This window comes from Phocoena sinus, chromosome 15 (genome assembly GCF_008692025.1).
Source record: "Phocoena sinus isolate mPhoSin1 chromosome 15, mPhoSin1.pri, whole genome shotgun sequence".
Lineage (NCBI taxonomy): Eukaryota > Metazoa > Chordata > Mammalia > Artiodactyla > Phocoenidae > Phocoena > Phocoena sinus.
The window spans coordinates 48,582,036-48,605,045 of record NC_045777.1 but is presented as its reverse complement, the minus strand read 5'-3'; the positions used below and the strand labels follow the sequence as shown (position 1 = coordinate 48,605,045).

At 47.7% G+C, this 23,010-nt stretch overlaps 1 protein-coding gene across 4 annotated transcripts; it reads left to right on the top strand.

Annotated features, from left to right (window-relative positions):
- Positions 1-13: 13 nt before the first annotated feature.
- Positions 14-14,732, top strand: MGME1 (mitochondrial genome maintenance exonuclease 1). 4 transcript variants are annotated; one of them, XM_032604860.1, is made up of 5 exons: positions 14-214; positions 1,296-1,873; positions 5,015-5,234; positions 7,972-8,104; positions 8,488-9,669. In XM_032604860.1, exons 2-5 carry the CDS (start codon positions 1,363-1,365, stop codon positions 8,647-8,649), a joined length of 1,026 nt encoding a protein of 341 aa, XP_032460751.1. In that variant the 5' UTR covers positions 14-214; positions 1,296-1,362; the 3' UTR covers positions 8,650-9,669. The 4 variants fall into 4 exon arrangements, with proteins under 4 accessions (XP_032460751.1, XP_032460748.1, XP_032460750.1 ...); XM_032604857.1 differs by lacking the exons at positions 14-214; positions 8,488-9,669 and adding exons at positions 290-631; positions 14,646-14,732; XM_032604859.1 differs by lacking the exons at positions 14-214; positions 8,488-9,669 and adding exons at positions 291-631; positions 11,285-12,669.
- Positions 14,733-23,010: the final 8,278 nt, after the last annotated feature.

Here is a 23,010-nt window from a genome sequence, read left to right as displayed (position 1 = left end):
CGCTTCTGCGTGCGGGGAGGGTCTCCCCACGGATCGCTCGAGTGTCCACTGAGGTGCACGAGGGGCTGGGGTGGGGCGTGAGCACCGCAGTGTATGCTGGGGCCGCCGTGCCTGGGGCGGGGCCTAAGTCTGGAGCAAAGCGCGGGATTGACGAAAGTACCTGCTCGCGGGATTGTCGCGCCCTTGGACCAAGCAGAGCGCGCCGGCTTCCGAGGTACCTCCCCTGCTGGCCCTCCCTAACTCTGACGCCCGCCCGAGGGGCCGCCGCCGTCCTGTCCCCGCTGGGGCTGCGCCTCCGCCGGAGCGGGGATTGGGCGGTGGGCCCTGCTGATGGCCTCTGGCCGGCAGGTCAACGGAGACCCTTCAGGAGCGCGAGTGCCGCGTCTTGAGCGGGCCGGGTCGCAGTGGTGCCCACCTTGGAGGGTGTGAGGGGTTAGATGAGAACTCTCCACGCAGGATACGTAGCAGAGAATCTGGTGTTTAGGGATGAGTGGAGGCACTGTTAACTGCCTGTCGCCGCCCCTCGAGCGTCCTGTGTTTCTTTGTCTCACACACGCCTACCTTCGTGGCCGGCACATGGCTCCATAGCTGGGGACATGTGGCCCCAAGCTGTCTACTTCACGTTTAACAGGTGCCGGTCCTTTAGAAATAGTTTTGTCCGAGTATTACCGAGTCCAAGCTCGGCTGCAGGACAAGCCAATAAATTGACAGATGAGCTGTTAGGGCAAAGTATAGAGACCTTATTCAGAAAGCCAGCAGCCAGAGAAGATGGTGGACTTGTGTCCCAAAGAACTATCTTCCCCAGTTAGAGTTCAGGCTTCTTTTATACTAAAAGGGGAGGGGGTGTGGCTGCTTGTTGCCCACTTCTTGGTGCCAGAATCCTTTGTTCTTACAGCTGTCCACGCAGGTCTGGTCACAGTGTTCCTGTATACCTGCGACAAGATCGTTATTTTCTGTTCTGCAACTTTTTAATCTCTATATGATTGGAAAAGTGTTAATACCTTTAAAGGTCAGAGCCTTGAGAATGGGTTCTCCTGTGTATTTCAGGCTATAGGCAACGTACTTTTCCAAAAGGTGCAGAGCCGAAAAAACTAAGCCCCCTGCAACAGGGCACAAAGGTTAGAGCTAAAGTAATAGATTCAGTATGGAGTCAGGTTTGTTTTCCTCTGTTAAACATGTCGAAAAAGCGTACCGAATACAATTTTAATGTGCAATATCATACAGTTGCAGCTTTCGCTTTGATGGTTCAAATATTTAACACATTTGATATCTAACACCACTTTTCTCTTTGATAGGAAAGCGAAAATTAAAAAGGTCCTCGACATTACAAGTAGACGAGAGGGAAGTGAAACAAATCTGAAGATGAAGGTATTTCAGACCATCTGCAGGCAGCTTAAAAGTTCAAAGGGGTTTTCTGTAGAACCAGCCCCCCGTGTGGTCTTCTCCACTTCCTCTTATTTGTGTGGCCGGAAGAAAAAAGTGAACCCCTATGAAGAAGTGGACCAAGAAAAGTACTCTGATTTAGTAAGGTCTGTCTTGTCATTCAGAGGCCATGCTCAGGCGCCACAGTCTTTGTTTGAGGAAGATGCTTTACTCTACGGACCTGTGAGGAAGTGTAAGGCCCCAAAGCAAGAAGAAGCAGGAGTTCCACGAAACTGGTGTCCTCTCTTCAATCCAGAGAAAAGCGGAAAACCAAATGCAGCAAGTGATCCTACAATTCCTTTGAAAATCCCTTTGCAAAGGAATACGATACCAAGTGTGACCCGAATCCTTCAGCAGACCATGACCTCAGAACAGATTTCCTGTTTGGAGAGGTGGAAACGTCGGATGATTCTGGAACTGGGAGAGGATGGCTTTGCAGAATATACTTCAAGTAATTTTCTTAATCCTGATTCTGTATGGTTATTATGTTTTCCAGAATACAGAGCACCAGTGTCAAAAGGATGAGTTGTTCTTTTTCTAACGTTAACTAGTGAGGAACTACTTTCAAATGATAATTAGTATTAACAGCATTTTTTATATATTAACTCATTTAATCCTCATGACAACTCTAGGAAGCACAGATACTATTATCCCCATTTCACAGATAAAATTGAAGCACAGAGATCAGGTACTTTGACTAAAGATGTATGAAATGCATTTATTTTATAAGCTACAAACTTAAGTATTAGAATTGCCTGTTTCGTTTGATTATGGGAGAGTCAGTCGTTTCATAATGGAATTCTAGTTGTTCGCTAGGCATTCTGTTCAGAATCTAGTAAATACCCCCTTGCTCTGCTTATCAGCAGAGACTGACTCATAAATTTAAAGATGGGCAAAAAGCCAGAACATGTGATCTGTATTTAGGTCTTAGTAAATTGAGATGATCAGATGTTCTTCATTAGGAACTGAGAATTGATAAACTTCAGCCTTCAACTCCTAACTCACTAACTTCCTAGACAAGTGAGGAGAATAGCTTTCTTAAAATAGATTGCATTCAAAAGCAAGATGAAAGAAAAGACCAATGGTACAGGAGAATTAGCTGGTCCCCCATCGGGATTATAGTTGTTGAAGCTAAGTTTTACACTGAGCATTCCTTAGGCCATGCTTCCCAGAGAGCAGTACATGTACCCCTCGTGGTACACAAGAACTTTAATTTTTAATTTAAGAGCAATGCACTTATTTTGAGGCATCTTAGAAAAAACCTGTGTGTATGCGTAACACAGTAAACCTGTGGTCACGTGTTTTAAAGAAAAAATATTAAGTATTTAGGTGGCACTTGGACATGGCAAAAATGGTCAAGGCCGGAGCCCCATGTAAATTCCTTGGCTCCCTGGGGCAAGGACTATATGCAGGAGCTAATTACCTTTTATTTTTATATAAATTTATTTATTTTATTTACTTTTGGCTGCGTTGGGTCTTCATTGCTGCGCGCGGGCTTTCTCTAGTTGCGGTGAGCGGGGGCTACTCTTCATTGCGGTGCGCGGGCTTCTCATTGCAGTGGCTTCTCTTGTTGCGAATCACGGGCTCTAGGCACACAGGCTTCAGTAGTTGTAGCACGTGGGCTCAGTAGTTGTGGCTTGAGGGCTCTAGAGCAAAGGCTCAGTAGTTGTGGCGCACGGGCTTCGTTGCTCCACAGCATGTGGGATCTTCCCCGGCCAGGGCTCGAACCTGTGTTCCCTGCGTTGGCAGGCGAATTCTTAACCACTGCGCCACCAGGGAAGTCCTACACTGACTTTTTAAATTCTAAAATATCCACGCTGTCAGTCAGAATATAGGAAACTCATTTTTTTTTTTAAATACGTTTTATTTACTGGGACTTGAAAACATTTCACTTTTATTCCTTTAATTTATTGAGTGAATACTCTGACTTGATGCTATCTGCGATAACTCTTGAATCTTTTAAGATTTATTTTCACAAGTTTAATCACGTTTAATGTTCTCAGCTTTACAGTCCTAAGGGATTCTGTAACCCAGATCCCATGTTTGTTGCCCCTTAAATATGAAGACCTCCCTGGGGTTAAGACTGCAGTGGGGAATGAGTTGTCTATTTGCTTGGCTGTTGATAAACAAATTTTTTTCCTTCATGTTTTTAATATGTTTGTGTTCTGCTTCAGTAAAACTAGTCTGTAGATAAATACTGCTCTTCTTTTCCCTAGGTTTTAATTCCATAAGGCTTAAATCTGTAGGCCTTTTATGTGCTAATAAGTCCAATTAAGCCAAGTAAATTTGGAGTAGAATAACTTATTTCCTCAGTTGAATTTCACTTCACTTTCCAATTTCCCTGAAGCAATTCCACTTTTTGCCAATGGTAGAACTGACCTTTCAAAATCTTTGTAAAAAATACTTGACAAAGGTAATATGGTTTGACATTACCTCATTAGATGAGATGGTTTTCCTCATTTTCTGTGGGTCTGTCTCCAAGCTCTGTTTCTGTGTGTATCTTCCTGACGGTCCCTGATTTTTCATCTCTCACTCTGCTGTGTGAGGGACCAGAATGACCTTGGGCTCTGGTGCCAGGCCCCTGGCCAGCATTTTGCTTTGAGGCAGATTAACAGCACTGCCTAGGCCTTCTTCATTAAAATGGGGGTGACGATCCTTATCTTGCCAGGTTGTTGTGTTTGAAAGTTAACAGTTTGAAAGCACCAAGGCCACTGCTTAGCACAGCAATACACTCTTTTTCTTTCTTTCTCTCCTTCCCTTATCAAAAGTCAAGTGAATATGTAGTGTTTCTTGCATTTGTTGAATATGTTTGTGTCTTTTCTTAAAAGTGTATGAGAAGGGACTTCCCTGGCGGTCCAATGGTTAAGACTCCACGCTTCCATTGCAAGGGGCACGGGTTCGATCGCTGGTCAGGGAACCAAGAACCCACATGCTACATGGAGGCCAAAAAAAAAAAAGTGTACGAGGAAAAAAAATTCAGGACAGAGCCACTGTCGTAGGCTGTTCTTGCCCTAAAAGAAAGTGCAGGAGAAGAATGTCATATATTTTCCTCCCCTCTGCCCCAAATCCCACAACATTAATTTGTGTGTGCCTTGATTTTCACTCTTTGCCAGTCACTAAGCCTGTTGGTAAAAGGATGCCTCCATCTATGTTCATAATTAAGATTTGGTTCTAAAAAGAACTGTAAACAAGCACAGTTCCCTAATATTTATCACAGCTAGTTAACTTACTGGTTACCTAAGTTAAACGGACACTTAAATTCACACTAAATTCTGTGTGAATTCACTAGGTGTGGTCCTGTAAGCCCAGATCTTCAATTCTAGCTTTGACCTAATGCTACTAGAAATATTTCATTTTAATCTATTTTATTATCTAAGCTCTACTAGTCCCTTTTGTTTTCAAAGTGCATTCTTAGTGTATTTCACAAGAGGCTGAAATACGGTGTCTTAGGAGTTGTCACTTAAAGGTAATTCATGTAATTTTTAATTTGATCGTTGAGAGTTTTATAGAGTATCTGTTCATTAGTATTAGCTTTGTTTGGGGTTTTTTTGTTATTGCTGTTGTCTTCCTTTTCCCCTGATTTTCTTTTCAGACATGTTTTTACAAGGGAAACGGTTTCATGAAGCCTTGGAAAGCATACTGTCACCCCAGGGGAACTTGAAAGAGCCTGATGAAAATCTCCTCAAATCTGGCTACATCCAAAGTATCCAGCATGTTCTGAGAGATGTCAGTGGAGTGCAGGCTCTGGAAAGCGCTGTTAAACATGAGACCCTAAAGTATGTAGGTCTGCTGGACTGTGTAGCTGATTATCAGTAAGTATTCAATTTTTTACATCAAGTGTGGAGGTGAATTCATTCTGGGTGGGACACATGGTTCCCTTCCAGTGCTAGTTTTTCCTTTTAATTCCTGCTTCAAGGTGTGGCCTCTATAAAGCCACATCAGGTAAGAGCCATCTCATCCTTGTAAATCTACATTCCGAAGTCAAAGTGTTTCGTGGAGAAAAGGTAACAACTTTCCAGTATCCCTAGGATGGCCTTTTTTCCAGCATGTTCTCCTCCCCTCCCCCCACCCACCCCTAGCAAAGTACCAGCCATGAGATCCAATTTGATTCCTGCATTCTCCTTCCTGTTTCCCTAAAAATAGCACCTTGATCTGTTGGCCCTGAAAATCAACTCTTTGCCTGGCTTCCAGGCCATGTTTGACATGGATAGGAACTCTGAGCTTAATAAAGCTTCCCGTGGCTTTTAAATTGCTGCTCTGTTACTGTTTTCACCACTTACTCCAAATTTCAAGGGTAGATATAGCCTGCAGATACCCCTATTCCCAAAAAAAGGAAAGAAAAAAGCATATGAGCGATACAACAGGATAAGGGGAAAATCTGTGAGTGAAACCCTTGGAACTCTAGTTAAAAGTTACTGGGCTCTGGAGACAGGCTGCCTGAGTTTGGTTTCTGGGTTTTCTTCTTAACCCTGGGCTACTTACTTGGCTTTGGCTTCTCTGTACCTCAATTTGTTTATCTGTAAAATAGGGCAAATAATAGTGCCTACCTCATAGGTTTGTTATAGACGTTAAATGAGACATTCCCTGTACGGTACTTAAAATGCACACTATCTACTCAGTAAATGTGAGCAACATTATTTTGATCCTATTCTCTCTTGATCCTATTCTCTCTTTTTAACTGCTGTTGGGTATGAATGAACCATATCCAGTTCCCTGTTGGGAGCACTCAGGTTATTCTAGTTTTTCAGTTACAAACTACAGCAATGACCGTGTCTCCTCCTATTCTGTCGTGAATTTCTCTCGGCAGGCGCACGGGTTCGTTGGTTTGTTTGTTTTGGTGAATGATATGTGAGGTTTGGATAAATTCCGTTGATCTGAAGTGGGCCTGGGCGTGAATACTTCTTAAATTTTCCAGGCATGTGTCACTTGCACCCAGGATAGCAAACCGTTGCTCTATGGTACAGACCTAAAAGGGAAATTGCGGGGCCACAGGGAACACGCGTTTTAACACTGTTTTGTCATTTCAGCCTGCATTTCAAAATAAATTAGGCTGAGCAAAATAAATTAGCTCTTTTTATTTGTTAAAGAGCTATTTGTGGACAGTCTCATTACAATTTTAATTTGGGTTTATACTACTAAGTTTTTTTTCCATGTTATTAAGTTCTACAAGTTATAGTACATTGCTAGAAACAGTGGTACGTGGCAGAAGTCTTTACTGTAGGGTATTTTGATTTTTTTCAAGAGAGAGAACTGGGAATGGTAGTGCCCTGGGGATGCTGGGGCCCTCTCTTCATTTGCATAGATTGTCAAGCTCTACAGCAATAGAAAACAGTTATAAAGATGACATGTTACCTCTATACCTGCACCGTCCAGTAGAGTAGCCTTTAGCCATAAAAGGCCATCATTAAGCACGTGACCGTGGCCAGTCCAAACAGAGGTATGCTGTAAATATACAAACTAGATTTCAATGACTTTGTACAAAAGAGAATGTAAAATATCTCATTAATAACTTTTTAATATTAATTATATATTGAAATGATATTTTGGATACGTTGGGGTAAATAAAATATTAAAATTTCACTTTTTTATTCTTTTTGGATGTAGCTACTAGAAAATTTTAAATAATGTGTGTAGCTCGCATTTTATTTCTTTAGACGGCGCTATTCTAGACTTTATAGATTTTATAAATACCTTGCATAAGTTGTAATCTAGTGCTACGGTGACAGGAAGGTAACTGTGCAGATCTCCCTCTACACTGCTGGTTTTGAAGCTGAAGTGAGCAGATAGAGCCCTTTGAGAATCACCGGTTCTCAGTGCACCCACCCTGCGACCCTTTTGACACCTGTGCTTGGCAAGTGTAAAAGTCCACCGGGATGGGGTCGGGGTGGGGGATGTACTGGTTATTTAACTAAAAAAAAGTGGCAGGAATTTTTCTATTTTCCCAATATCCCTAATAGGAATATCCCTACCCTGTGTGTAAACTTTTAGGACAGGGACCAAGGTCTTCTTATTTATATTTCTGCATATAGTTGGTGCCTGTTAAGTGTTGATGGATTTGAACTCCAGCTTTGGTTTCTGAGGCACCACGATGCTTAGTCCTTTACGATGGGGACTTTGCTACTGGTCTGTTGTGGTTCGTTCTGATAGACGTTTGAAGCCAAATCAACTAAGATAATAATAGTTTCAATTCCTTTGTCAAATGTTAAACCATGGAGGTCCAAAGAAACGTCTAGAAAGTTTAGAAGCTTGTGCTGGAGAAGTTGTTTCCCAGCACTCGCACCTGGGCCCACACCTGCAGCTCCCATGGGTGCACTTAGGAAGCATCTTCCGTCATACCTCGTGGCTGACCTGAATGAGGGGCTCAAAGGAAAGAGAACGTCACACCTCTTCAACCCTAAGTAAAGCTCAGGAGAGCCGACTTCTTGGAATGTGGGGAATTGAAGCAAGTCGTTGGGTGACAAGTAGCAAACTGTGTGTAAGAAGAGGCTTAGCCTAATAGCGTTTTAGTGTGCACTGTTACTTCAAGGGCTTCCTCTGGTTTCTCTTTAGGGGCAAGCTGTGTGTGATTGATTGGAAGACATCCGAGAAGCGAAAGCCTTTCATCCAGAATACATTTGACAACCCGCTGCAAGTCGTGGCGTATGTTGGTGCCATAAACCATGACATCAACTACAGCTTTCAGGTCAGGATGCGGGCCTCTGCTTACTTAAAGCTTTGCTCGATGCTGGGTTATAGCTCCTTCCCTCCTTAGGGTTTTATTCTGTTTGTAACCCACTGCTTACTCTGTTGCTGTCCTACCACTTCAGAAAGCACTTTCCCCCTCTTCCGGGGCTTTTTGTTGTTGTTAATCTTTAACGATCACAGTCCATTCTTTAGCATCTTAACTGTCATCTTTGTGTTCTTGTGTATCCTGGGCCAGTCTTTCATCAACCCACCTTAGAAATTGAGTTAGGAGCTGTTACTGTAGATTGTTTTGTTCTGAGTGTGCCCTGGAGTAAGAAGGAAATGGACCTCAACTCTCTTGCTACGGTGGAGATGCTGGAATTGCCCTGTGTTCCTTCCTAGGTTCAGTGCGGCTTGATCGTGGTTGCCTACAAAGACGGGTCCCCTGCCCACCCACATTTCATGGACGCAGAGCTCTGCTCCCAGTACTGGGCAAAGTGGCTTCTTCGACTAGAAGAATATACAAAGAAGGAAAAGAACCAGAATATTCAGAAACTAGATTAAAGGGCAGGAAGCTGTGTGGGAACGTTCAGGGCTTTCTCAGAGTTTGGGAACATGTATCACTGTTTCCTGTGATCTGGAACGAGGTGCCACAGGGTCTGAGAGCTGGAGTAACACAAGCAGAACTAGTAATTTGTTGAAATTTATTGCAACCAAAAAGGCAAAGCCAGAAAAGTTAAATTTAAAGAGCTGGACTTTAGCACATAAAAGACCAGCTCTGCTACCTCTGACTAGCATTTACCCGAAAAAAGGCAAGCAACACTGGCACAATGTTGGCGGCTCTTGGACCCCCATAGACCTTTCTGTGTCCCAGGCAGGGCGCCCAGTCTTTGAACTGAGAGATTCAGGGCGGTGAGGCTTGGTGTGCCAAGCATTTCCCCTGGGTACGCCGGGGGGTGGGGGGGGGTAGGGCTGTGCGCACCCCTAGGGTATGTGTGCAGTGAGAATTTGTATCAGCCAACTATTGCTGCCAGTGCCGGCTCCTAAAACTTGTTTTATGTATGTGGTTCCCTGTATTTAATTTGGGGGAAAAAGCTTCCATTTGACATTTTTGAAAAATAAACATGATTCCTTAGCCTCAAGTAGACATTGCTCTCTGGACAGATGGAGCACACTCACATTATCGTGGGCAATGCCCCTTGGCATCCCACCAAATAACCCTCAGAAGCAGCCAGGCTCCAGTCTGAGATCGTAATTGTAGGTATTTTGGTAGCTAGCTTCTGGTTTGAGTCAAGGGATTGTGTACATGTAGAAAATGTATTGTTTGTGGAATTTTCCAGCTATGGGAAACAATAATAACATGTAATTTTTTCCTATGTTTAATAAGTAATAAAACTGACTAGTTGCCCCTGGGTTCGGGAGACTTAATAAACGCCCACTACAGCCCTGGGGGAAGGCTCCCTGTTTTATGGAGTAGATTAGCATTTAAGTTACAGTTGCTGTCTTAAAATAGTAGGGTGCTACAAACACTTTTTTCCTTCGTTAGCCATTAATTATAAGAAAATATAAGATGTGATTAAGGAATGAGGCTTTTGGTTTTGCTTTTCATTTAAATTTGTGCATTTAGAGTGATTTCACAAACCTGGAATTGTTTAGATTTTGTTTCTAAATTCAGAATTTTACCATTGACCCAGTAGCTCTGGGGTGTGTTGTATGTACATGCACACACGAAGGAGGTGCCCTTGACCACGGTCACCTCACATGGAAAGTAAGCTTCGGGTAGGAGGGGGGAGGATTGAGGGAGACCTGGTGTTGACTCCACACACCTCACATATTTTTCAAGCAGCGTATATTCCTGTAGCCTGTAATTTCCAAAGTCAGAAACCAAGTGAGAACATTCGGAGCTGTCCCAGCAGGTGTGGCCACTGCTCCACCAAGCCTCACCCTAGAGTTGGGGAGCCCAGACCCAGCAGGTTCTCTCGGCTTAAGATAAACACACCTCGGACCTGTCACTCTGTCCCAAGTCTCCCAAGCTGAGGTGGCGCGAATTGTTCCATGAAAGACCCTCAGTCCGACCGGGAAGGCGTGGTGGGAGTGAAAACAGTTAAGGCCTCCGGAACTGCACCGGTTCCTCCCTGCATCCACCACACGCCTCAGGCTCTCCAGTGAAGGAGGCTCTCATTCCCCTGAGCGGGGGAGGTCAACTGAAAAGAGCTTGTCTCGCTACTACGGCAGAAGAGGAAGTTTCTCACGGAGTCACAGCTCGTCCAGAACTACCGTGGGTGTTCCTAATACTTGGAACCACTTGTTCCCCTAAGCGATGTGGCATATTAAACTCCAGGGAAGGGAAACAGGATTTGCAACAGGATAATTAAAGTATTTGTAAAAGGAAGTATAGATTGCTCTTCTGAGGCCTCCTCACAGAAGTGCAGAACAGAGCCTTACCGTCCTGAGCTTTGAGGCAATCCGTTAGAGTCAAAGCTAATCTGCACGCCAAGCTATTCCACCTTTCCTCTGCAATTCTACACTTCTTCCCCGCCTCCCCCCCGCCCCCGCTGTGTGGCTTGTGGGATCTTAGTTCCCCGACTAGGGATTGAACCCAGGCCCCAGCAGTGAAAGTGCAGAGTCATAACCACTGGACCACCAGGGAATTCCCTACACATTCTTATTAATGCATTTCGCAGCTGGCAAAAGCTCCATGCTGGCACTAAAAACCAGTTTTCGATTTTTTTTCCCTCAGACCTGGCTTCTTGTTCAGAGCCATTAGCCCCCGTTAATCTGGGAACATTAACCTCTATAAACCTTTCAGAGTTCTAGGAAAACTTGTCAACGAATGACCTATGGTTTCATATGTGTTGACCCTGGTCAATACAGGAGGCCGGTTAGTCATAAGTCATTGTGTTTCTAGGTAACCAATTTGCCTACAGCTTTAGAAGAAGTTGGAGGGGGGAAATTTGTTTTAATCACTGACCTTTCCACCTGAGCAATTAAACATTTGATTGTAACCTACCCTACCCTCCTCCTACACACAAAAAGCGAAGCAAGGGAACAGTTGGAACTTTTATGTTTAAAGAAACACCTCAGTTGTTTGGAGCTGGTGTCCTAAAGAGAAGCACCGTCTTAAAGCAAACCAATTACTAAGTAAAAGGCAGAACTGACTCCCGGGCTCCCTTCCTTTCCCTCCATCCTTCTTTTCCAGGTTAACAAAGATGTGCTGTGGCTGGAGGCCTAACCTGCTGAACTCATGAGCTGTTTACACCCGAGGAGGGAGCCTGGGGGAATCTCTGGGGAGATACCCTGCCTGAGCAAAGGCTCACCTGTTGCCTTGACAGTCACAGCTGTCAGGTGTAAGAACTGCGTTCGTGGGGACTTCCCTGCGGTCCAGTGAGTAAGACTCCACGCTCCCAGTGCATGGGGCCCGGGTTAAATCCCTGGTCGAGGAACTAGATCCCACATGCCTTAACTAAGATCCTGCGTGCCGCAACTAAGATCCGGCATGCCGCAGTTAAGACGCGGCGCAGCCAAATAAATATTTTAAAAAAGAAATGTGTTTGTGAAGATCAATCATAAAATGCTTTTCTGAGTTAGAGTAGGGTTTGAGTTTTTTCCTTTTTGCTCAAGAGGGAGGGAGGAAGAGAGAGAGAAAAAAGATAATAGACACTACAGATAAAAGCCGTTTTCCCTAATCCCACTTGCCTCTCCCCTGAGACAAACACCATCATAAACGGGGTGCGCTATTTCGAGCGTATCCTTTTATGGTCTTACTACTTATACCTGTGCTGGTCGTCATGAATAACACAGTTCTAATTTCTGTGCTTGGTTTTTACTGCTGTGTCTCAACATCAGTCTCTGAGATCATCCAGGTTGACCACCACTAAATCTAGCGCACGGCTCCCAAGCGCCCTGCCTTGTCCCCTTGTGCTTTACGGTCTCGCCTGTGGGCTGTTAGACCAACAGTGTTTCCCTGCTGCAGACAGTGCTTCAGTGAGCACCCCCAGGTGTACCTGTTTCCTGGAACACGAGCCGTGTGCGGCGCAGTGGAAGCAGGGTGTGGATTGTGGCTCTGCCACTTGCGAGCTCTGTGACCTTGGGCGAGTTACCTGACCTTTCTGCGGCTGACTTCCTCATTTGTAAATTGAGGGGAAATAATAGTACTTCTTAGAGTTGTGGGGATTAAATGAGGCTTCGTGCCTGGCACACAGCAGGAACACAGTACGTGTTGGCCGTCCTCGTCCTTATCAAGGGTGAGACCTGCCATGTCTGCCAGGTCCCAGGACGTGCAGGGCGTGAGCATCACTGCCCAGTCCCCCGACAAGTGCGATGTCAGCTCACGCGCCCACCAGTGGCTGCTGAAACGTCCTGCTTTCCCTCATCTTCACTCACAAAAGGGTTTAAGACTTATTCCAACATAATGGGGTGAAAACAGTTATTTTTTACTTTTTAACTTCAGTGTTATTGCTTGAATAAAATCTGCTTTAAAACACGATTGCTGACGGGCTTCCCTGGTGGCGCAGTGGTTGGGAGTCCGCCTGCCGATGCAGGGGACACAGGTTCGTGCCCCGCTCCGGGAAGATCCCACATACCATGGAGCGGCTAGGCCCGTGAGCCATGACTGCTGAGCCTGCGCGTCCGGAGCCTGCGCTCCGCAACGGGAGAGGCCACAACAGTGAGAGGCCCGCGTACCGCAAAAACAAAAACAAAACAAAACAAAAAACCACGATTGCCGGGCTTCCCTGGTGGCACAGTGGTTAAGAACCCGCCTGCCAATGCAGGGGACACGGGTTCGAGCCCTGGTCCGGGAAGATCCCACATGCCGCGGAGCAACTAAGCCCGTGCACCACAACTACTGAGCCTGCATGCCACAACTACTGAAGGCTGCACACCTGGAGCCCGTGCTCTGCAACGAGAAGCCACTGCAATGAGAAGCCCGCGCACCGCAACGAAGAGCAGCCCCCGCTGGACGCAATTAAAGAAGGCCCGCACGCAGCAGCGAAGACCCAACGCAGCCAAAAATAAATACATAAATAAATTAATTAATTTTAAAAAACGGGATTGCCATCTAGTGGTGGGAGAAGTGGACTGCAGTTGGGGGCCTAGAGCCAAATGTGAGTGGACCCACGTATACCTCGGGATAAACTGGGCATTTTAGTCACTCACAGCTGGTTTGAATTGAAGCAACTGCGTGAGAGTTCTTCTCTTCTCCCCTTTTGAGGCAGCTTGTGATTTTGTCCTCACTTTTCCTGGTGCAGCGGCATGGAGACCCGTCTGCACAGTTCTGGACAGAATCTTCCAGCCAGTGGACTGGGTCGCTGGCTCAGAAAGGAGCAGGGAGGTAGATTAGGAACGAGGCTGTTTATAAAGTGGCGGGATTCTGTAGCTCCAGCCGGGCAGGCTTTCCTTGAGCGACCCTCATCCTCCAGGGGAGAAGGCTCAGGAGCAGGTAGGCGTCAGAGGTGTGCCCGCAAACTGCCTCCGAGGGCTGAGCTGAGCCCCAGTGAAACGTCCTTCCAAGCCAGGGCCTTGGACTGTCTGCTGTGAAGAGTTCTAAGATCACAGCTGAGGAAGATGAGTGCACGAAAATGTTAGATACTGTTCATCAAAGACAGAGATACCTGTTAATGGATCTGTACAAAAATGTTCCACGGAAGATTAAGGGTGTCAAAAAAGCAGTGTTGCTGAAATGTCATATAACATGTCTTTAAGTCAGTACTGTCACTAAATGAATGGGATAGTGAAAGTTAAAAAAAGAAAACAAAGTCTAGGACTTCCCTGGTGGTCCAGTGGTTAAGAATCCACCTGCCAATGCAAGGAATCATGGGTTCGATCCCTGGTCTGGGAAGATCCCACATGCCGCGGAGCAATGAAGCCTGTGTGCCACAACTACTGAGCCCACACGCCACAACTACTGAAGCCCGCGTGCCTAGAGCCCATGCTCTGCAACAAGAGAAGCCACCACAATGAGAAGCCTGCGCACTGCAACGAAGAGTAGCCCCCACTTGCTGAAACTAGAAAAAGCCCATGCTCAGCAACAAAGACCCAATGCAGCCAAAAAATAAAACAAAAAAAGAAAAGTAAAAGATTATTTAAAAAAATAACTACTTCATAGGGTTTTTATAAAGATTAGAAATAACAAATTTAAAGTCCCTGGCATATAACTGATACTCAGTAGTAGCTGTTTTATTGTTATGAATAATGAAGACGTTTAATCTCTATTGGATACGAGTATTTCCTAAACTTCAGTCACTCCTGTGCCACCACCAGGTCTTTTACCATATGTGAGGGCCATTAGACAATTTTTTTTAATAAATTTATTTATTGTATTTATTTATCTTTGGCTGCGTTGGGTCTTTGGCGCTGTGCGCGGGCTTTCTCTAGTTGCAGTGAGCGGGGGCTACTCTTCATTGCGGTGCGCAGGCTTAGTTGCTCCGCAGCATGTGGGATCTTCCCGGGCCAGGGCTCGAACCCGTGTCCCCTGCATTGGCAGGCGGACTCTTAACCACTGTGCCACCAGGGAGGTCCCCACTTAGACAATTATTTACACGATGTTTTTCTTTCAACAGGTTCACTCTTCTTATTTAAAGAAATTTACTTCAAAAGCAAACTGTATCTCACTACCACCTTGAAAAACAGCTATGACTTGCTGTAAACAGAAGGCAGCCGTATAATAAATACAAGAAAAACAAAACAATGCTATTCATTCTAACTCAGTTCCCTTGCTTTCCGAAGGCCAAATCTGAGGCCTGCTTTCTCTTGGTTAAAGAAGGTATTCGAGCAAAAGAAGGGCCAAAAGGTACAGCCTACAGCGGTTTTCTTCTCAATACGGAGAGAAGAGAGGCCTTTTTCACTGCGTGCTCGTGTTATTTAGAGCAGCACATGGGCAGCACACAATATGGTCTCAAGCCATCTGGGAAATGCTGAGGCCCGACCAGAGACCAGAGGGAGAGAATGGCCTGTTTAGCCCTCTCCCACCCTCGTGACGGCCCTTGGGCCTCTGGGGGGCTCTAAAACGAGGGAGACACATGCGACAAGGACCCGGCTGTGCCTCCTGGACCTGCCACGTCCTGGCTACGTCACCTCGGGCCCATCCGTTGGCATTTGGGAAACCTTGGTTTCCCAAAGCTAATAACTTCTTACCTGCCTTACGGAGTGGCTGTAAGAACCGATCATGAGCGTGTATGTCACTTTGCTTCTTAATCTGTAAGCTACTGTGTAAACAGAGCAGGTCATAAGGATATTCCCTGAGGCCAGGCATGAAGATGTGGGCACAAGGAAGGGATGGTCTGCTCCTTAATCACTGGCACAGGTGACAAAGCGTGGGCACACTCCCCACCCGTGTGGTCTTAAAAGCAAGGAGCTAAAAAAAAAAAAAAAAAAAAAAAAAGCAAGGAGCTAGCCAGACACGACTTGGGCAAGGAGGCAGGGCCAGGGGCCTCTCCGACCACTTCCAATGCCAGGACCCTCTGATTGGTCACCAGGGCCACTGGGCTGCTGTCCCTCCCCACCTGGCACCAAAGGTGTCACCCTGGGATGTGGGGCTGCCTGAGTCCAGCCCCCTTTGCTGAATGCCTGGGGGAGCAAGTATCCCAGCCGTCCAGCCTCACAGAAGGCACCCGCCACGTGAGGCAGAGACGCTGTGAGCGGCTGACCACGCGCACATGACCCTGAACTTCATGCGGCTGTCAAGAGGTGGCTCACGTCCCCTTCCCTGCGAAGCTCCTCGCGGCCCTCAGTGTGGTCTGCCTCCCGTGGTGTCTGAACCAGGCCTCTGCGTTAGTGTCCACCTCATCTGCTCATACAGCCACTGCCCCCACTAGACGGTTTGTGTTTCTTCTACCCCCAGGTCTGGCACCACACCTCACCTGCAGCGGACGCGCAGGCAGTGCTGGTCGGTGTAGCAAACCCCGCCTCGCCCTGTCTGCGTCCCCTCAGCGCTCGCTGTTCGAAACCGTGGTGCAATGGGCCGTGTCCCCTCAAACTCGTATGTTGAAGCCTCAATCCCAAAGCGATGTTGTTTAGAAGTGGGGCCTTAGGCAGGTGATTAGGTCATGAGGGTGGAGCCCTCATGATGGAATTAGTGGCCTTACAGGAAGAAGAGCTGGCTTGCTTTCTTCCTGCCATGTGAGGACACGAGAATTGGGCGAGAATTTGTCTACAACCCGGAAAAGGACCCTCACTAGAACCCAACCATGCTACCACGCTGATCTTGGACTTGCAGCCTCCAGAACTGTGAGAAATACATCTCTGTTGTTTCTAAGCTACCCTATTTATGGTACTTTGTTGTACCAGCCCAAGCTGACTAAGGCATCTTAGTAAGAACCTGAGAATTTCTGCCTGGAGGTTTCGTTGGGCTGCAGGCAGACCGAATTCCACGAGGGTAACGCCCGGGGGTCCACCCTCAGCCAGTGGAGCATAGGAGGTGGTGGGTGAAGAGCCCAGCTTCCCCACCCCTTGGGGTGCCCCGAGCCCCGCAGTGGGGCTGAGGCCCGGTTGCCCACGGCGGTAACCTGCTCCCGGTTAACCCCGGGCTTTCTTCTCTTACGTTTCACTTCCCCACAACCACCTCACACTTCCTGGGGGCAAATAAGCCACTGTCTCAGGTGTGCTGCGGGGTCAGTCCGTAAATTAGTTGGTCGACTGGATGAATGGACGAACATGCTCAGCAGCACAGGACATGGAAGCAGCTCGCATGGCGTCCCCAGCACAGGCTGCTGCTCCCAAGGCACGTCCAGACTCCAATGGGCACGTGCACAGCCAACAGCTCAGGCACAGCAGAAGCACTTCCCAGCTGTCCTCACCAGCCTGCTAGCTGTCATCCCATCCATCTGCTGTCCCCACGAAACACTCCCCCACGTCAGCTAAAATGGTGCACTGGGCTTGGAATCCGATGAGAAAACGTCAGGCGGATGGAACCAAGGAGAGACCCGAAATAGCAACTGTGTGGACCGTGGTGGCAGCCGCAGGACTCAGGCCCTCTGCAGAGGAGGCCGGACTCTGGGGCCCGAGAGGCCTCTCCGGGGGATTATTCCGTGGCGGGGTGTGCAGGGCGGGCCCTGGGAGGCATGAGCAGCCCTCCATGCATCTCCTACCTGGTACCTGGTGCCTGGTACCTCCGCCCCTTCCTCTGGCTGGCTTCCCATCACCTACTGCTCCTTGTCCCCTCTTTGGGAACACAGGGGATTCTCCAAACACAACTGGATTCGTTTAAAGTTGCTGTTTTACTTTTCAATGTTTATCTGTTAGTTTTCCAAGCAGCCTTCCATGTAGCAGGCGTTCAATAAAAATGTGCAGATTCTCATGTCTAAGGTCCATTACAGGAGGTACTCACAGAACAGTGTGTGCCCTTATGAGTGGGGATTGGATTTTTTTTCTTAGAGGAAAAGGGTCATTCTAAAACCAAGGCCATTTTGATCTCAGAAGAGGGGATACTAATCCACTCATCCATTCAATAAGTATGTATGGAGGGCTTGTTATGAACCAGCCACTGTCCTCAGCTCCAGGGATAAAGCCGTGTGCAGAACGAACAAGATTCCCACCTCATGGAGATTGCAGGGCAGTGGGAGAGATGGATAGTAAACAAATGCATGTATAAATGTCAGGAAATTTAAGGGCTGTGAAGAAAAATAATGCAGAAGAAAGGAAATAGAGACAGAGGCTGCAATTTGAGTGGGTGGCCAGGGGCAGGGTTCCAGTTATTTGCAGCCTCATCAAAACTAAGTGATGAAAACAATCAATTTATTATCGTTCAAGATTCTGTGGACTCAGGGATATCAGCTCGGTGCTTTGTGACCGCCTGGAGGGGTGGGATAGGGAGGGTGGGAGGGAGGGAGACGCAAGAGGGAAGAGATATGGGAACATATACGTATAACTGATTCACTTTGTTATAAAGCAGAAACTAACACACCATTGTAAAGCAATTATACCCCAATAAAGATGTTAAAAAAAAAAAAAAGATTCTGTGGACTGACTGGGCTCAGCTGGGTGGTTCTTCTGCCCCCTCCCCCCCCCCACCCTGTGGAGTTTCGCTGGGGCTACAGTCATCTCAGGCTTCCCTGGGTGGGAACAACCAGGGTGATTCATTCACACATCTGTGTCCTGGCAGGATGGCGAGAAGCCAGGGCTCTGCTGGGATGTCAGGAGAACTGGGCCCCTCTCTCCATGCAGTCTCAGGGCTGTTCCCTCTCTGGGTGGCCTGTCCATGTGGCCTTTCCCACAGCCTTTCCAGCAGGGTAGTCGGACATCTCACGTGGCAGCTCAAGGCTCCCCAAATTCAAAAGCAGAAGCTGCCAGGCCATCTTTAGGCTTAGGCCTGGAGTAGCACAGCATCACATCTGACACAGTGTTGGTTAGTGTCACGGGGCCAACACAGATTCGGCGTGGGAGGGGGCTGCACAGGGGGCAGAGCACTGGGGGCCGGCCACCCAGAAGGCCTCATCGATTGTGCAACATTCGAGCAGAGACCAGAATAAAGTGAAGGAGAGAGACATGTTGCAGTCAAGGGCATGCAAATGTCCTGAGGCAGGACTGTGCCTGGGGTGTGAGAGGAAAGCAAAGTCACCGAGGCTGGAGCTGAGCGCTGGGCCACGGGGTCAGGGGGAGGCCTGCGGGCCATGGAAGGGGAGCAGGGAGTTGACCTCGGCATGACGGGAAGCACCAGACATGCCGTGACCCACAACAGTCATGTGATCTCGATGCTACTGGATCCCAAGCTTTTGGGTGCAGACTCCCTGTCACCTTCCCACCAAGGCCCAGGACCACCTGTTTCACCCACAGCCCCCTACCACCCGGCTCTCGCAGGCACCTTCTCTGCTGTGTGACTCCACAGCACTGAGCGCCCCCTACACGCTCCATGTTTCACTAATTTATTTATGTCCTACCTTCTGTAAATCAAAATGTACTGTAAACAGACAGGCAGGGTTTTTTGCCTGCTTTGTCTGTAGGCCCACGACTAATACTTGTACAAGTGAACTAATGGGTCACTCCCTGCAGCCCCCCACCCCGGGTCTAACACGACATTTGAGACACGTGGGGTGGGGCTGCCTAGTAAACAGTGAACAACATAATTAAGTTGGCAGCAGAATAACTTTTTTTTTAACATCGTTATTGAGGCATAATTGCTTTACACTGTTATGTTAGTTGCTGCTGTATAACCAGGTGAATCAGAATAACTTTTACAGTTCACTCCGCTTATCCAAAAGTCACGTTCCAGGAAGCAATTATCCAGGGAAAATGAAGAGGTAAGGAAAGCAGCCTAAACAGGGACCAAAGGTCACAGGACAGCCCCCACGTCACCTGTGATTCCAGGGTGCCCCACGAGCCGGTCATCAGACAAGTCCTGGATGAAAGCAAGAGGCGCGGTGAGAGGACAAGGAGAAAGTGACGGCCGGGGGAGGGCAGATGCTTCGTGCAGCGGCAGGTGGGACGGCCTGGGCTGCAGGGCGCGGGAACAAGCAGCCGGTGGGCCACGGCGCCTCGCCAAGGCTTGCACACAAATGGTGTGACCACAGGCGACGTTTATAAAGTGACCGGGTCACTCGTAACAGATCGGATTGTGTTCACAGTCCTTCGTTGAAGATGAGGAAATACACACAACTGAGAAAGATTTTCGTTCAAAGGGATGAGCAGGTGCTCACCGGTGACGGAAAACACCCGTGAAGGTGCACCCGCCCCACTGCCTCCACCGCGTCCCTCCTGTCCGATGACAGCTCCTTTTAAGTCCCCATCACTGGGTCCCCCCTCCACTCCCTAACCTCCACGCCGGCGTGCCCACGTGCCGGCGGTGCTTCCCTTCGCTGGAAGGACAGCATCCAGCCTTGTGGCTTCTCGCTCTCTGCTCCAGCGAGGCTCAGGTTCCCATCTCCACCTCCGACCTCAGGAGGGAGCTCCCACCTTCCCAGGCAACGTGGATGGCTCACCAGCAGCTTGAAAAGCTCAAAACCGGAACTCCTGACCCCACCCTTCCCCAACCCAGCTCCTCTCGCTTGGTCGGCCCCACCTCAGTAAGTGGCACTGCGACGCTTGCACAAAAACTCTGGAGCCATCCTTGACTCCTCTCTCTTTCTCATCACCAGGGTGATGATCGTGTCGTTCATATATATGCTGGAACTGCCCCAGACAAAGAAAGCTGTATGGTCTGTCGATAACCCACGTCCAACTCATCAACAAACCCCGTTAGCACTACTTTCAAATACACATCCGGGGCTTCCGGTGGCGCAGTGGTTGAGAGTCCGCCTGCCAATGCAGGGGACACGGGTTTGTGCCCCGGTCCGGGAAGATCCCACATGCCGCGGAGCGGCTGGGCCCATGAGCCATGGCCGCTGAGCCTGCGCGTCCGGAGCCTGTGCTCCACAACAGGAGAGGCCACAACAGTGAGAGGCCCGCGAACCGGAAAAAAAAAAACATATCCGGCATCTGGACATTCCTGCCACCTCCCTCCACCATCACCCTGGTCCAAACGTTCCTTGTGTCCTGCCTTTATTTCTGCAGTGGCCTTCTAGCTGGCCTCCCCACCTCCACCCAGGCCTCCCACCTCCAAATCTGTTCCCAAAGCAGCCACAGCCAGTCCGCTCAAACCTAAGTGAGATCTTGTTACTCTTCAGCTCAAAGCTCTCAATGGTTTCCTGATTCATTCAGAAGAAAAGCTGATGTCTTCAGATCGCCTGCAGTGGCCGCCTGCTGCCCCCAACCTCCCTGACCTGTCAACACTCGCCCCAGCTCTCCTCACCCCCTGCTCTCAGGCAGGCCGCACGCGCTCCTGCTTCCCGGCCTCGGCCTTTGCTCTTCCCTCTGTCCTGACCTCTTCCAAGCCACACGTCCCTGCCCCCCAAAAACAAAACACCAACACTCCCCACCAACATCGCCTGTCCATCCTGGTCCCAGCCTCCTTGCTGTAGGTGGCAGATTCCATTTTCTAAAAAGGGCCGTAGCAACATGGATGGTTCCCATAAGCTCTTCTAGAACCACTCCTCCCATCAAAAGGGAGACTCATTTCCCTCCCCTCAATGTGAACCAGCCTTAGGGACTCGCTTCTGACATAAAATGCGGCAGAAGTGACCCTGCAGGACTCCGGAGGCTTCAGAACACGCCCCTGGGAACCCACCACGTTGGAGGAAACCCACAGAGAGACCCTGTAAGGAGAGGCCCACGGCGAGGGGAATCCAGACCCCAGGTGACAGCCAGCATCGGCCCCCAGATGCACGAGTGAACAAGCCCTCAGACAGTCCACGGGCCCAGACGCCCTGGAGCAGAGGAGAGCCATCCCTGTCCCAATGCCTGCCCCAGAGAGCCCCGAAGTTTTGACACAGTTTTTATAGCCATAGTAACTGGAACACCAAATTTTATTTTTTCTATACTAGTTAACATAGGGGAATTCCCTGGCGGTCCAGTGGTTAGGACTTGGTGCTTTCACTGCCCTGGGCCTGGATCCAACCCCTGGTCGGGGAACTAAGATCCCACAAGCTGCACGGTGCAGCCAAAAAACCCAAAAAAATCAGAAAACAAACAAAATAACACAGTCTATATTTGCTTATTTCTTATCTGTCTCCCCCCAGTAGAATGGGCGCTCCCGGAGAGCAAGGACTTGGGTCCATTTCTTCCAGCCTCAGTATTTAGAAAAGTACCGAACACACAGTGGGCGCTCAGTTAATACTCGCTGAACAAATGAATCTCTGCTAATTAAAGAAAACTGCTCCTCACTATAATTTGCAATACCTTCTGCTGAGGCATAAGACCTTTTCCTGAAGACAGTGTTTTCTGGTGTGTTTTGGACCAGCTCCCTGTTAAAAAATATCTCTTGTCAGCCATCTGGAAAATGATAAAGTTGGATCCATACCTCCCACTATACGCCAGGAAATAGTCCAAATGGATCAAAGATTTATACGTGATAAAATGAAACCGTTAAAGTCCTAGAAAAAAGCATGACAGGATTCCGGTACAACCTTGGAGTGGGAAGGCCTTTCTAAGTATGACTCGGTCTCCAGCAGCCATAAAAGAAAAAGATGGATCAATTCAAACTACATAAACATCACAAAACTTCTGCTTGGCCCAAAAACAAAAAACAAAACAAAAAAAACAGCATGAGCAAAATTGAAGAATAAATGACAACGATCAGGGAGAAAACCAGCAACTTCGACCACAAAGAACAAAACTTCCTGATATATTCAAAACAAACAAATTCCTACAGGTTGGGCAGAAAAAAAGACCAACCACCCCACAGAAAACTGGGCATTTGGGCAGCTCCCAGGAAAAGGAACTACAAACAGCCCTTAATCATGTGAAAAGCTATGCAACCTCTTTCACACAGAATAAGAAAAACGTAAAACAAAATTACACTGAGAAACTATTTCTCCCTATCAGATTGGTTCAGATCCCAAACCATGGCAATATAAGGTCAGCAGGGTGGTGGGGAGAAGGGCCGTCTCACACTTTGTTGGTGGGACTGCTAATCAAATTGGTACGTCTCCATGCTGGGCAATTGGGCCATATTGATCAATGTTATGGCAGGTCCACCCTTAGCCCTAACAATTGCATTTCTGGGAATTTATCCCACAGATATGTCTGCACATATGTGAAATCACAAATCTCACTGTAGCATTCTTCGTAGTAGCAAAACTTTGGAAACAACATAAATGTCCATCAGTAGAAGACAGATAACCTAAGTTATGGTACGTCCATACAATACAATAATAGATAGCTATAAAGAAGAATGAGATCACTTTTTTGTACTACTATGGAAAGAGCTACTAGATGTATTATTAAAAGAAAAATGGAGGGGGGAAGGATAAATTAGGGGTTTGGGATTAGCAGATACAAACTACTATATATAAAATAGATAAACAACACGGTCCTATTGTATAGCACAGGGAACTATATTCAATACCTTTTAATGAACTGTAATGGAAAAGAATATGAAAAAGAATATATATGTAT